At 38.6% G+C, this 15,338-nt stretch overlaps 1 protein-coding gene across 7 annotated transcripts in view; it reads right to left on the bottom strand.

Moving 5' to 3' along the window:
• The window catches only part of LOC121299175 (tight junction protein ZO-1-like), a 48,178-nt gene that overhangs the window by 7,682 nt on the left and 25,158 nt on the right, over nt 1–15,338 (bottom strand). For 5 of the 7 annotated variants that reach the window (XM_041226777.1, XM_041226779.1, XM_041226778.1 and 2 more), the window contains exons 7-23: nt 15,014–15,182; nt 14,350–14,494; nt 8,746–8,894; nt 8,344–8,449; nt 7,825–7,975; nt 7,042–7,150; nt 6,646–6,865; nt 6,005–6,189; nt 5,792–5,887; nt 5,072–5,154; nt 4,765–4,975; nt 3,941–4,041; nt 3,309–3,659; nt 2,774–3,022; nt 1,027–1,920; nt 662–756; nt 197–424 (exon numbers count right to left, since the gene is read on the bottom strand). In XM_041226777.1, the coding sequence (XP_041082711.1) occupies nt 197–424; nt 662–756; nt 1,027–1,920; nt 2,774–3,022; nt 3,309–3,659; nt 3,941–4,041; nt 4,765–4,975; nt 5,072–5,154; nt 5,792–5,887; nt 6,005–6,189; nt 6,646–6,865; nt 7,042–7,150; nt 7,825–7,975; nt 8,344–8,449; nt 8,746–8,894; nt 14,350–14,494; nt 15,014–15,182 (3,542 nt within the window). The remainder of the gene's footprint in view (nt 1–196; nt 425–661; nt 757–1,026; nt 1,921–2,773; nt 3,023–3,308; nt 3,660–3,940; nt 4,042–4,764; nt 4,976–5,071; nt 5,155–5,791; nt 5,888–6,004; nt 6,190–6,645; nt 6,866–7,041; nt 7,151–7,824; nt 7,976–8,343; nt 8,450–8,745; nt 8,895–14,349; nt 14,495–15,013; nt 15,183–15,338) is intronic. The other 2 variants (XM_041226781.1, XM_041226775.1) reach the window with 1 other exon arrangement.

Raw genomic sequence — 15,338 nt, forward strand, 5'->3', positions numbered from 1 at the left:
CAGACTGTCTCTGGGCCTCTATCCACTTGCCAGCCTGCCACACATATATATATATTTTTTTACTTTTTTTAAAATCAAGAACTGCAACAGCTAATCTGACAATTTAAGAAATGCTTTCTGGACTTCTTTCTGAGTTCTACACTTTAGTTTGAGGGTGATTAGTAGGTCACAGGTGAAGAATGCTGTAAAATGTTACCTGGAAGAATAGTTGGAGGAGTTTGTCTGAGGCTGGACTGGTTTGGCAGGATCAGGGAAGCGATTCGCAGGCGCAGTTGGCTGAGGGGCTGGTTTGCTATCAAAGTTTCTGCGATCAAAGTACGAAAGCTGCTTCCGATAATATTCCTCATCCTCTTCGGGATCATAGTGGTTTGAGCGGACTATATCCTCAGGGGGTTTGGTTTGAGGTTTTTGAGGTTCAGGTGCCCTGCAGGTGAAAAATAAAATTTAATAAAAATAAAAACAGCCCCCCCCCCCCCCCCATATGAAAGCATGTGATCACATCTAGAAGGATATGTTTTCGCATACATTCAATAGGGGGCATATGTAGACTTCCAAGTTCAAACAGCAGTATACTGTAGGTGTGAATTTTAATTTGCTTCCTGTGCCACAGATGAAACGAGAAATAAAAAGTTAAACAGGAAAATCAAAGCATTCCTCCTACCTGTATGTAGGCTTTTCCTGGTCTAGACGACTCAGAGAGTTGGCCTTAGGAACAGCAATTGGTCCGCTAACGGGCTTGGGAGCTACTTCTGCAGACTGCCGACAAAAGATACCACACAATTAATACTAAACCAGATGAATTTTTCATTACGGACACTTCTGCATTTGAAAAAGTTAAATGAAGTAAAACAAATCCATTACAGTTAAAATTAAATATTATCTAATAAATAAATAAATAAATAAATAAATAAACAAACAGTCCTTGGAAGAAAAAACTACTTGGAAATTACATTTCTGAATCTGGCTTGTGAATTACACAACACGTTATATCATACAGCCCCTGAAACCATCCTTTCTAGTACTTACCCGGACAATAGTAGGGTCACCAGACTCCTTGGCCCTGTCCACCGACACTGATCTCTTGTTCTCAAACATCTTTACTCTGGTGAGCACTGACTGTGGCTTCATGGCAGGGTCCTCTTCCAGCTCCGTCGCTGTGGTTGGGGGCAGTGGTTTGGTGGAGGCAATCGGTGGTTCTGCTTCTGGTGGAGGTGGTGGCAGAGCAGCGTCTGCATTAAGCAGGGGCTCGTACTGTCCTGGTTTGTACCCCCTTTGAGGGCCTTGTGTATAGATCCTTACTGGAGGGTCATAGTACGGATTGGGTTCAGGGGACCTGGAAACAGGAGGGGGAAAGGCATGTTGTTCAGGTTCATAACGAGGCCTTGCTTCATACATGACAGGAGGCTGTTCTTCATAGCGGGGCTGTTCTTCATAGCGGGGCTGTACTGGTTTGCCATAGCTCTTCGCTGGCTGTTCATAGCGGGGCCTGTTGTCGTAGCCCAGAGGGGGCGGCGGCTCTTCGTAGCGGGGCTGTGGCGGGATGTATTCACGCTCTGCGCTTTCTTCATAGTGTAGCCTTGGATCATAATCCTGGGGATGCTGGTTCTCAAACGGAGGTCGAGCCAAGTAGGTCTGGGAGGGGTTTTCATCATAGCGTGACCACTGGTCATCATAGGGGGGCACACGGTTCTCGTACTGCAGGTGCGAGTCATAGCTGAGAGATTTCTGTTCCATAAAGTTACCTGTAGACTCATATCTATATGGTGGCTGGTCATAATCTCTATATGGCTGTTCATCCTGATACTGAGGCTGTGGCTCTTGTTCATATCTATTCACTGGGTGAGCCACAACTGGCTGTTTTATACCATGGTTCTGTCTTGGAGGCTCATCCACACCATAAGGATCTTTCTTGTACAACTGCTGTAAAAAAAAAAAAAAAAAAACTCAAAATGATCAAGTCACTTTATAGTATTCCAAAGAAAGGTATGAACAGAAGAGAAAAATCCAACAGTCAAGAAAAATGTAGCAGAGAAAGCTGTTCTACACAAACAGAAAGACCCACCAAGTTAAAGCACTGATCTTACTGGCAATTTGAAACAGCGAGCAGCAACTACTTCAACGATAATTTAATCTTAGTCACTTTTTGATCTTGACAATTTGCTAACCCTTTTAAAACTCTGATTATTAAATGTCTTGCTTTGAATTTTTAAAAAGAATAACATGTTAGGTGTTGGCTTATTTTGTTTTGTCCCTACCATTTATAATGCTAATACTTTCTACCAAGCTGCAGTCACTTGTAAGTTAAAAAGCTTCATCTCAAGTTTTACCCAGATAATTGATTTTGTACAACTTCTCATTGTCGTGCAAGTAATGCACATACAGAAGCAGCTCTGTTCCAAACACAAAAACTTACCTGTTCAGACAGAGTAAAAGTAGTGGGGACTTGTACAAAACTGGGGATTCAGACATTATTTTTACACCCCCACCCCCCACCCCCTGTTTAAAATATGTTTTCTAGAAAAAAGGCAAAACTCATTATTTGCTAATCCTTTACTGGATGCTACTAAATGTGTGTTTTAAGCCCACTGCCTTAAAAGCCATGCAAAAGTAAAAAGCGCTGTGAAAAAGCTCTGAGAAATAAAATTAAAAACAAACCTTTTTTGAAAAAATATAATAGAAGGAAAAGTTCAATATTTCATGCAGATCAAAATGTGTAAGAAGTGAAAGCCTGGTGAGAGGCAGCAGTTGTGGAGAGATGTTTCAGGACTAGTACCTTTGGTGGCTCTGCAAGAGGTGATCTGGATTGTTCAGGATCATTTAGCATTGACCGGGTTAGTTCATGGGTGGGCTTCCTAAGAGAGTCAGCCTGGGGGCTGTAGGTGCTTTGAGGGGCTGGAGCACGCTCCCCGTGAGTCATACCAGCTACATATACAGTGTTGTCAACAGCAGAGGGCGCTGACACAACAGCAATAGGCTCAGGTTGATGGGGAAGGTTAGGGATGACAGGACCAGCCTCAGCTTTCTGGGAAGTAGTATTTAAAAACATTAAACAAATATAATGCATTTTTAATATGCTCATTTTAATTGTCAAATAATATCAAGAACTTGTTTAACAGTTCCTTCATTGTTATCTTAAAAACTATACATCACACATAATACACCAAGATACAGCCTGCCAGTACAGTTAATACAGCCTAATACATTATACTTTTATAAAAATATTTACAATACTTTGGTTTAAAACAACTATATCTAAGAGCTATAAGAATTCAAACAGCAAAGTGAATCATGTACTATTAAAGTTTTACCTGCTGAAGTGTTGGTATTTTGAACCCAGTTGAGTCTGTTCTGGGGAGGGAATCGGGCTGAACCGGGGGCTGGTAGGGTGGGTAAGCCTGGGCATCTTGGATTACTGGTGGATCTTCACGGACAGGCTCAGAGGACCTTGTAATGGCAGATTCTGGAAGTGGACCAACTTCATCATTAAGAGTTTCATCGAGTTCCTGGTCAGTGTAGGCACCCCCTTCAGTGTCTGTGTCTTCATAGTCGGATGTGTGTCTACTGTCAGTGCTGTACATGGAGTATTCACTCCCTGGAGCAGAAAGGTAGGACAGCCGGTCATCATGCAGATCAAGGTCATCTTCTGGTGCTCCGTCCGCCTGATAAAGAAAAGTCATATTAAAAATCAATACCATGGCATTTAACCACCACACTGCCAAGCTGCTATCATCTTGAGGAAAACACACCACCATGATGATTCAGAACTTCTTGTCTTCTTAAAGGATTAAAAATGATAACCCAATATTTGTGGGTGAAAACTGCTGCTGGTAAATGATGCCATCACTGAAAAAGTATCTACAACTGTCCAGTAGGGGAACTGTTCAGTAAGGCAAGGTATTTTTATTTAGCCAAAAAAATACATATGAATTAGGGTCCTCACCCTGCCTTCAGAGACCCAAACTAGTTGGTTCTGCTGCTGCTGAGCTGTCTCCTTCAGTGCTCCATACCATCCATCATTCATAGAATTCATATTGATGATGGCTGAAATAAAGAAGACCCATGTAACAAAAGCTACTATCAAAATGACAACACAGTATTACGTATCTGGAAATCAAAATGTGCTCTGATTTTTCAGTATCAATGATTTCACTGCTAGGTAACAAATGTAATCACTGGGCATATTTCAAGATTTGACAATGAGTAACCCAATCCATGCATCCTCAACATGTCACATATCACTTGCCCATCCTAATATTTTGGCAATAGCCTGATCAGATCAGATCAAAGGAGTTCTTTTGAGAGATGTTGGCCATGCCACTTTGAGGGCTTGACTTGCACTAGAAGAGAATGTTAAACACGGCCATTTGTGTATGTTAATAGCCAATATCCCTGCAGGTGTAAACTGTCAGTAAAAAACAAACTTTCAACAACAGCTGAACCGATAAGGCTGTCCTAAAAACAACACTAGTCATTTCAGCTAACGTCACATGGAAGTTGAGAATCTGGAGTCCTGAAAGAAGAGCTTTGTGCCCCTGGAAGTCACGAATAATTAGGAACATGCTACATTTCACACCGAAATCTGCACGCTGGGAAATGGTTTAGCAGTTTAAGAGGCATGTCATTAAAAACTGCATGAAATAATCTTTGCAACTCATTTATCTCATCCTCCATTTCTTTGTTCATCCCCTTCTGTGATGTCACCTTCACTCAGACTGCACTATTTAAACCACATGTACAACACACATGTAAAACACATTTACTTACACGTAAAGAGATGATGGTTGTTTTTTCTCAGCTTAAGGGCTCGCTCATACAGCTTCCTGGCACTTTTCCTTGACTCTGGGCACAGCCTTGTCCTCATGTTTTTCACACCCTGCTTGCTATCTGGGTTCAAAAACACTACAATTGGATACCACTGCGCATAATTCAACCGGTCCACTGCATTCGGGGTAATGTCCAAAACAGCGTGTTTATCCTAAAAAAATACAACACAACAACTCAGTTTGATCTGCTTAAACACCCTTAAATAACCGCCCTTGTAGAGCTACAACCGACACATCTAAATACTTACTCTGTCAATGATTTGTTTGATTGTATGGAGGCGAATAATCCCAGAGTTGCGCTGGTCAGTCCCTGCATCTCTTGGCTCACTCCCTGAAATGAAATAATATATATCTCACACACACACTCTTAATCAAACTCCCTTTTAAATAATTTTATGTTTAAACAAAAGTAATATTAAACACAAATCTTTTGCTGCAAGTGGGAGTATATAAATTAATGGTTTACCAACACAGTTGACAAATGGTCAGAGTACCTTCTGATAAATCATATTTTAGGTTTACTACCACCATTCATCTAAAATGACGCAGTGGGTGTTATTTTGACTCGTGGCCAAAACTATTTTAATGGCCTGACTGTCAACAATCCATTTCCTGATTAGCCAATAATGACTCTTGGGGACATGAACTAAATTACTCAGAAATATATTACTCAGCTGTCTAAAGTCTGTAATAAAAAAAAAAATCTTTGCATTCCAATAAAAAAAATGTACAGAGATAAGAGACCAGAAACCGATAAAGATAACAAGCCAGTGAAAAGTCATAAAGAAATAAACTGTTCCAACTAAACAAATACAAACTTGACAACTTTATTTTGTGCAGTACTGTGATATAAAAATATAAAATTATGACTGTGCCTTTATATATTTTAATATAATATATTGTATGCACTCTTGCACTTACCTCAGCAAGGAAATGCAGCCCCTTTAAAACGTAATGAATGTACTCACTTGCCAACTCAAACAAATCAGGCTCTTCTCTTCCCAGCTTTTCACGAGCCACATCAGCAATGGGGCCAAAGATAACCACAGGTCGGAGAAAACCAGCTGTAGACCACATTGGAGAGCTCAATGAGTTTACAATTAAAACAGGTAATCCTGTTTTTGTTGATTTGTTTTAAATACAGGTTATTGAGCTATAACACAGCAGTTCTGAGCCTTTACCTTCTCTGAGCACAACTCTTTCATAAGCTGGGTACTTGGATTGAACAGGCTGGGCTGTGAGATCCTCTCTGCTTTTCCTAAGGTTCCTCTTGGAGCTGCGAAGGCCACGGAATCGCCAGAAATCTGCACGATCACCTCCCGCGGTTTTGGGAAGAGTGTACTGGACACTGGATAACTGTTCAGCTCTAAAATAAATAAATACACACACACACACACACACACACACATATATAAATTTTAGACAAATATGTTTTCCAGATCTTGGAACATCAGTATGTTTTACTGATTACATTTTTACTTTCTGCACAATTTGTGATAAGCAGTTGTGTGCATGTAATCTAGAGCCTTTTCTGACAGATGTAGCCTTTTTACTCATCTGGTTTAAGATGAACAGCACATAACTTCCCCCCTAAATTATCTAGCAAGTCAAGTATACATGTTCTAATGCAAAACAATAAATAAATAAAACAGGTGGAAAATCAGGAAAAAAAGACTGACAGATACCTAGGTATTCTGTTAAAGGACATTTTACAAAACACTGTAAACAATCGTTTCTATATTCATCCAGTTTTTAAGCTGTACTTGTGTTCTACCTGAATAAATGAATATAATCAGAAAGGAAACCGGAAGAGTATTTGTACCTGTTTTTGTTAGGAATGATGCCTCTTTCCACCTCTTTATGATTTTTGCCAATGCGAATTGCCAGCCATGAGCCTAGCTTCCCATTATACAGAGTGTCCACAACACGGAACACTTCTCCCTTGTTGAAACTCAGTCCATAAGGGGATTCCTTTTCATACTCAAAGTGGGTTCTGATGTAGAAGGAATCCCCAACATCTGACTCCACTATCCGACGATACACTGCAATTTACAAGGCACAAGATGCCAAATCTTTAGCATGATTACAAAAATCTACAAACAGTGAACTCCACAAAAACTAAACAACCCACATTTAATCTAAATTCTAAATAACTACTGAATTTCATTCTTCCTCAGAACACTGGGGAGAAGTAACAACAACCATCATTCTTACTTACCATCTTTTTTCTGCTGAGCCAAAATGGTGACCTCTTCACCTCTGGGAAGATCAAGGAGGAACAGAACTGCCTCTTCACGAATTATATTTGCAAAGTCAACACTATTTACCTTAAAAAATAAATAAATAAATAAATAAAGTTCGAACTGCATGACGTTCCTCACTGGGGTTTGCTCATTGTTTCTTATTTCCTAAACCAAACAAGATGTTTATTTTTACTTTGTTGGCAGCAAATTATAGGATAAAAGCAAAGGTTTTTAAGAATGTTTTTCTTACACGAGGTGTGTGGTTTTAAATTAGAAAAGAATGAGGACGTGTTCAAGCCGTTTTGGCCGACTGCCAATAAAATACTGAGTGCTATAAACACAAATCCTGCAAGCAAAATACTGTATTCAAAAGGACTTTTGTAACTTTGCTTTCAACACACACCCACAGAAAGTATGAATAGTGGAATTGTTTTTTGTTTTGTTTTTTCCCAACATTATTGTTACAATGAAATGAAGTAAATGTTAGAAGTGTTGCGTCTGGGTGAAGAATTGCTAATCTATAATTAGTTTAAAAATCAGGGGAGCCAATTACTTATAACCTCCTTCCACATTGTTTGTGTTAGAAAATGTAATGTAAGAAGAGGATCTAAAATATACACCAAGTATTGTGCCAGACTGAGATAAACTATGAAAACAGCATATTTCGTTAATCGTCTAGGAATAGGATTTCAGCAGATCTGTTTGTTTGTTTTAGAGAACAGACTCTACCAGATTAAAACCAGTACAGCATTATTTACCCTGAGAATCTGATCTCCCTCTTCCAGGCCTTCTTTCGCAGCAGGGCTGTCCTCCAAAACCCCTGCTACGAATATCCCAACATCATTGCCACCAGCGAGGCGCAAACCCACACTCTCACCCTTCTTAAACTTCACCAGCTTCATGCTTGGCCTGAAAGAAAAAGCCAAGTGGAATCCCACACTGAACTTGCAATACAGTAAAAGGAGGCTAGAGGTCAGGATAGACCTTCAGCAATTAAATACAATTAACATGGTATAGAATTGTTTCTTTAGATCAGACAGTTTTAAAGACAATAAGGCGTCTGGAGGCTATTAAAGTTTGTGGTGCTTCCATGGCTATACTTTTGAATTGTTATGGCAGCATTACTGACTTAATCCAGGCCTGGGGGATATTACACTACTTAAAAACACTTCACAAATGTTATTTAAGTATGATTAGTTGAGAAGAAATACAGCTACATAGGGTCGACATGCACAACTTTCTTTTTTTGAGAATAGTAATAGTAATAGTTTTCTGACCTGAGCATGCCTTCATCGTGAGCTGCACTGGGAATGGGAGCGTCAGAAGGGCTTACAGGAAGGTCCACATCTGGCTGACCAGGCTGGGCATACACAGGCTTAGGCTCTGGAGGGGGAAAAAAAGTGAAAAGTGAAAAACAAAAAAAAAAAAAATCACACAGTAAAGCCATTCAAAAACACAGCACCCCCCCATTTCTTTAACACATCCATACATGGGGTCCTGACACAAAAATATAAGCTGTTTTCAGATACTTTTGTGTTAAAAAAACCGACAATGCACATGTCGACATCAGTTATTCCCCATGTAAGAACATTAGATAGTACATGATCAAAACAGTATGCCTTATTTCTTCTACACTGCAGTAAATACTTGATGTACAGTCAGGAACATGACAGTCTGACCTGGCAGAGGTGGGATCTGTTTTTCTGATCTCTCCTCAAAGGTTTTAGCCACAGGCTGCTCTGCAACCTTAGATATTACTGGTTCTTCTGCAATTCTAACGGGAGTTGATATCGCCCCGGGTTTGGCTATTCTCTCTTCGTCCCGGCTCCTGTGACAGTAAAAAGAACATTACAGTTTTTAAATGATTTATTGCTTGAGTGTCCTTTTTAAAAAGGTCTGAGATACTGTATGATCCATGTTGTGCAATGGGGAAGACACCTTTGAGTTTGGAAAATACAGTAAGTTCCATCTTTCTGAGCAAAAAAACCACACACCGCACTCTTTGAATAGAACGTTTTTATTCTGTTTTTTGGTGGTGGTAATTGTCATGAGGAGTATTCAATATGAGTTGTGTCTCCACAGGAGATCACAGAGGGGAACTGATTTAGAAGGGTTAAAATACCATGAATTGAACAATATAGCCAGTTGCAGTCAATCTCCTGGGAGTTGGTATGTAAAGAGAGAGAAGGACTAAGGATATAAAATATGCATGGATAGGCACTACAGTGACGTACAGAAAGAAAAAAAAAAATCAACCAGACTGCAATCATACTGGACGTGGGCTTAAATACACAGGCAGATAAAAGTCGCATTGTGTGCCGTGTGCTGCAGCATAATCATGCCTCCTGATCGATCCCGCCCTGCCTAAAGTTTGTTCTAGTATTTTTAAACTTGAATGTTCTCTTAATAATGAGCTCCTTCTTTTGACAATAGGTTATAATTAAAAAGGAAGGGACCTTTAGGAGTTATGAGTTTAAAATACTTTGCATGAAATAAACATGCATATATTAGACTATATAGAGGGAAGAATCAATTGTGAGTAAAAAGTTAGTTTACACAACAAATCTAAATACAAATCAATCAAATTTTTTGATACTTCTACTAAACAACTGTAGCCTTGAAACAGTTTCTCCCAGGTAGCAACAGACTCAACAGTATATATTCCTGGAACAATTTAAATTCCAATCCTATAGCATCACATGAAGGGTTGTTGGCCTGGTCCCAAAGCTAACTGGCCCACAGAAGCATGTTTGCAGGAACTTCAAGGTACAGTGTGTGCTACCATGACTTGAGCCTTTGTTCGCACACTGACAGACGAAGCTTGGAACTAAATTTAAAAAAAGGTATGCAAGTAGTGGTTTTCATCATGCTCGCCAAGTTTACATTCTGTATGAAGAAGAAAAACAAAAACACATAATACTGTACAAAACAGAAAAATCTCACACTTGTTTTTCAGGATTTAAAGTGAAAATAAATCCCATTTGATTTCCAGGAAATACCTTGCATACAATGCAGGCAGAACTTTGTAAAAAAAAGAAAGGCTAGTATTCAAAAGCTCTGCCACACAGAACCCACTGCCAATAAATTGCAGTCTAAAGTTCAATGGCAGTGGTGCCGTGCCCACATCATTTCTTTATCAAATTTAAATTCTACATTCCTCTGCCTTGTACATAATTGCTACAACAGCCAAGCTTCAATGGCTTCCTGCTCTGTGGCTCACTTGTGTATTACTGTTATCAATATGAGCCTTAATCGAACATGTGACTAAACTCGCAGCGCTGGGACCCTCCCCCATAGTGATAATGGGTCATGGTATGATTTCGTGCTCAAGTACCTGGTTTATGTGCTGTCAAAAATGTCTACAAAATCAAGCGGCAGACAAAGCGAATGCTCGATCTGGTAGCATTTTCAGTAGCTGGCAAGTATATAGTGTAACAGAGGGAAGTGTTACGTGTGTGGGTCGCCACTGTATAATCATGAGGCAGACACAGAGCACTGGGTGTTGACACAGAGTGGCACTGGGTGTTGACACACCACACAGGTGCGCAGGTTTAATCACAACAAAGGTGTTGCCACTAGGGCCCCAGCAACGGGAGCATTAGTGTCACATTTAATAAAGAAAACAGAACAAAACAAATGCTAAAAATAAAAAACATTTGCCACAAAAGATAAGCGCTAGTCCCACAAAAAGGAACATCCCACTCCAGGAACCTACTACTCCCGGCATCCTCACGGCGACTCCGGCCTTTTCAAACGGCCTCGACTGGGCAATGTCATGTAGTTAATCCTGCACAGCAGATGCTTTCCTCCTTGATTGCAACAAAGCGCCCTTCTGTGTAGCATGGCAGTGCATTTGCCTCGTCTGTAGAGCAAATGCCTTTTGAGTACCCCCCAGCCAATCTGGACTTTCTGCACAGCTCAGCACCGGGCGAGCCTACCTGCTCAATTAGTACCTAGCAATGCATCTCCTGTTCCGCGTCCCAGCTGCACACATTTGCTCACGATCCGCTGTGCAATTAGACATTTACTGAAGGGCAAGTTGGATTTAGGTTTTCTTATATTCTTGCTGAGAGGGTTCTTCCCAATGCTATTTATGTCATTTAATTGGGATATATTTTCAAATGATGAATGGAGATTGCTTTTCAGAGCAAGACAGGTTCGTCTTTAAATCACCCTACTTATAAAAACATTACAATGTGGATGAATGTGTCTGCACTGTCAAAAAAGAGATCTAGAATTTGAATCCTTTTTTTGTGTGCAGCAACTCGGCATGAGACTAAAAGTCTCTTAAAAATGAAAAGATACTGAAAATATGTATTTCTGAATTTAGTTAACTGAAACTAAAACGAAAGCTAAATAGAAACAAAATAATAATCTTACCAACCAAAAAACTGAAACTGAACTGAAATGCTGAAACTGAAAGAACATTATGTTGAACTGTAACATTTTCATTGTTCTAATGATTTCTATAATTACATGTAAAATGCTAAGGTAGAGAGGTAGTGCCTTGTCTTCCTAGATTCAGATTTTCTCAATAATCAGAGTTAAAAGAAATGTCCAAATCAAGTTTAATATAAACTGGACTGGGACACATAATATAGGTCAGATTAAGGACTGCCAAGAAAATGCTGAGATTCGCTATGACGTTTTATTGAGTTCTTGCTTTAGTCACCCATTGAGACCATCAACTGGTGTGTGTGTGTGTGTGTGTGTGTGTATATATATATATATATATATATATATATATATATATATATATATATATATATATATATATATATATAAACACACACACCACTGCAGGACTACAAACTAGAGTTATCAAGTGCTAATATACATATTATACGATATATATTATATATATTATATAGCTATATAATATCGATATATATATATATATGTGTACACATAGACACACACACATATATATATATATAAATTAAATAAATAAATAAATAAATAATAACCTCTATGATTACAAGCCACATCAAGATGCTAGACATTCCAGCCACCAACACATACGATAATAACAAAAAAAACCAACGTTCTCTGAAAACATTAACACAGTGATATTAAACGGCAAATTTGTAATATTTATTTAAAATAAAAAAAAAACAAAAAAAAACACATCAGTTTAAAAAAAAGATTATTTCCTTCAACAATGCTGTACAGCTAACTGAACCCAGTTAGGAAACACCTTCATTGACCAACAAAGGCAGGAAACCAATTTCTCATTTCTGAAGGAAGCTGCCTGGAATGCAGCCCTCTTCTGCAACATGCCAATCCTGAGCTATTTTTATGAAGCAACTTACAGCAGTCAAAATGCAGTAATGGCATGAGGTTCACTAACCCTTTAAAAGAACATGCTTCTTTGGCAGCATGGCTTACTCACTTCAAACAGCACTGTGCTGTTCTACATGAGACAGATAGATAGATAAACACAGATAGAGACAATATCACAGACATTAATTTCTGAGAGACAATAGAACTATGTTAAGGTTAAGGTACATGCTTCAAAAGACAACACAATGGTGTACCTCATTGTTACTGCATGCTAATAACAACATCTTGTGAGTTTCATTTTAAGGCACAATGGGAAGTCTGTCAACAATGCATTATTTAATCTAACAAACAAGCAGGAAACAGGCAACAGGCCAAATCATGCATGCATTTAACTGGTCAGATACAGTTTTAGCTTCAAGGGCAAATCCAGAAGCCAGTGGTGATGTCCACAATTTGATTATAATAGCAGGTTTTACGTAAATAGATCAGCCAGTACGGTAGTGTAATATTGTCACTGAAACCAGGCCTAAATTTATTTGTAAAGAGTGCGTGTAGACATTCTAAGAAAAAACTGCTATAAACTCCAACATCCAATAGTGCTGAATTATTAACAGACAATGTTTAAATACACATATTGGATAATGAACAGCTACTATGTTTCTGTAATAAAGCAGACAGATTTTCAAATGACTCAACAAACCTGCTTGTAATTTAAAACTATGCAGTGTATATCTGATACGACGCAAGAGTAAGCTCACAGCTGGTTCACATTATACTTTTGTTATCAGACAATAATCCAAGAGCCAGTATAAATTATTTTCTGGGGGTTAAATAACCATTCGCAAGGGAAAACTAGAAAATAGGTACATGACTAGTTCAACTGGATTAGCCCTGTCAGCATACTGAAGGGACTACTAACGCTTTGCCAATATCAACAACTACCAGTCAGCTACTGCAGCCTTAAATGTATCTTCCTAATCTTTCAACATGAATGCTGTATGGGTGGGTGTTATACTGTATCAGGACACTAATAAACAGGTACATAGGATGGTTAGCTTAACTACAAATATATTCCAATGAACAGAATATACTGTATAAAACACATAAGAATTGTGCATGTCCACATTTTACATTTGTTAATCTAAGTGAAGGAAGTTACTCTATTTTGGTCAAAAGTATGATATCTTAATCTGATGCAACAGCATTCCTTGCAGATTAAAGAACAGAGACTGACAGGTAGCTATGTAGCAACACGTTAGTGCCTGTCTTCTGGACTGGAATGCCCAAGTTGTTCCAGCCAAAAATGATTACTTAATTTATCCATCAGGGTTAAAATAACCACAACACAATGTACACACTCCGCTGACAAAGGTAAATATTTGGTTTCTTATATAAAACATCCATTCTGATAGATTTTATGTATGCCCTTTATTTGGATGATGGCTAATTTTAAACTAATAGACTTGTCAAAGCTGCCAATCAATCTGTTAAATAAATCTGTCAAGATCAATATTTCCAAAGGCTCGGATGCATTTTTTATAGGAACTGTGATTTACTGGTGGGGGTATTTCCACAGTGCTTTCACTCTCCATAAATATCAAATTGAATCGCAAGAACAACGACTGATGCTTCTATAAACATAAGACACAGTACTTACTGAATTTTCCAACTAAAGTAAAGAAAAAAGCCCCCCTACTATGCACTAAAATGTACACATTTAAATGTATTTATTAATTTTAGAAATATTTGCATTTTATGGGAAACAAGGCACTGTGTATAGAAATTCTGGTCATTGTTTTATTTGGGGTAATGCGTTTACAAATTCTTGACTGAGAATTAACAAGTTGCTACATACGCACATGAACATGTCCTTTACTAAAAGGAAAGTATTTCAACTTTAACCTTTTATACAATCCTGCTGGAGGCATGAACGGTTGAATCTTTTAAATCAGAGCCCGTGTTTTGATGCTACTGAACGCAAGTTGTTGAGGGACTCTTACCTGCCATTGCTGATTTGCTGTGGAGAATGTCTGGAATGGTCTGAGGGTTCTGACCTCCTGTCAGGAGATCGGGAGCGACTGCGGCGCGATCGGTCATGGGATCGGTTGGAATGGTCTGATGCCAGTGAATGAATTTCTGAAATGTCTGTTAAAATAAAAATGGAGTTTAATATGGAACTGCTGCTGCTGTTTCCAATGCGCACATGACCTTAAGAACCCTATTTGTGATGATGGATGATTTTAGCAACGTGCAAGCTTAACTAGTATTGCTATTAACAATAGAAGTGCTCTAGACGGTCTACAGCAAATTAGGTTTACTGCTGCTAATTGCAAACAAATAAAATATGTCCAAGATGTTGGATGACTATTATAGAAATGAGATTGGTTCATGTCATTGTTACAAAAAGCAGGAATAGTTACTATCTCTGTTTAACAAAAAAAAAGTTATTCACTGCACACATTTATATCCCCTATCAAAATAATTGCTTTGACAAGCTGAAAACCCTTACTTATGTGGTTAAAATGCATGCTGCATAACTTCATGTTTCCTTCCTAGAAATCCATAATGGAAAACAATACAAATAGATAGCAGCCAATTTGTAAATCCTTGTAACTGTAGTCTGTGTTCCCTACTGAGAGTCCATTCCACAGCGTCTCCACTCACCATCTCTATCTGAAGCATTAGCAGAAGGAATGCTGTCATCCAGGTCCGGGATATTGAGTAGAGTCGCTCGCTCATCTCTTTGAACTACCATCTTTAGCTTACCCTTTGACCGTTCTATTAGTTTCTTGGCATCTGTCAAGGAGAGGTTTTCCGTCACTGTGCCATTTATCTGAAAGAAAAAATAAAAAGTAAGAATATCTTTAGCTACCAAGAAAAATGAAACAAGAACACTATTAAGATACATTGTTTGAGTAACTGTGTTCCAAATAACAGATCATATTCTCTCTAAAAGTTATTCTAGTAAATAAATATTTAAACTGCTTTT

This window comes from Polyodon spathula, chromosome 24 (assembly GCF_017654505.1).
Source record: "Polyodon spathula isolate WHYD16114869_AA chromosome 24, ASM1765450v1, whole genome shotgun sequence".
In the NCBI taxonomy this organism is placed as follows: domain Eukaryota; kingdom Metazoa; phylum Chordata; class Actinopteri; order Acipenseriformes; family Polyodontidae; genus Polyodon; species Polyodon spathula.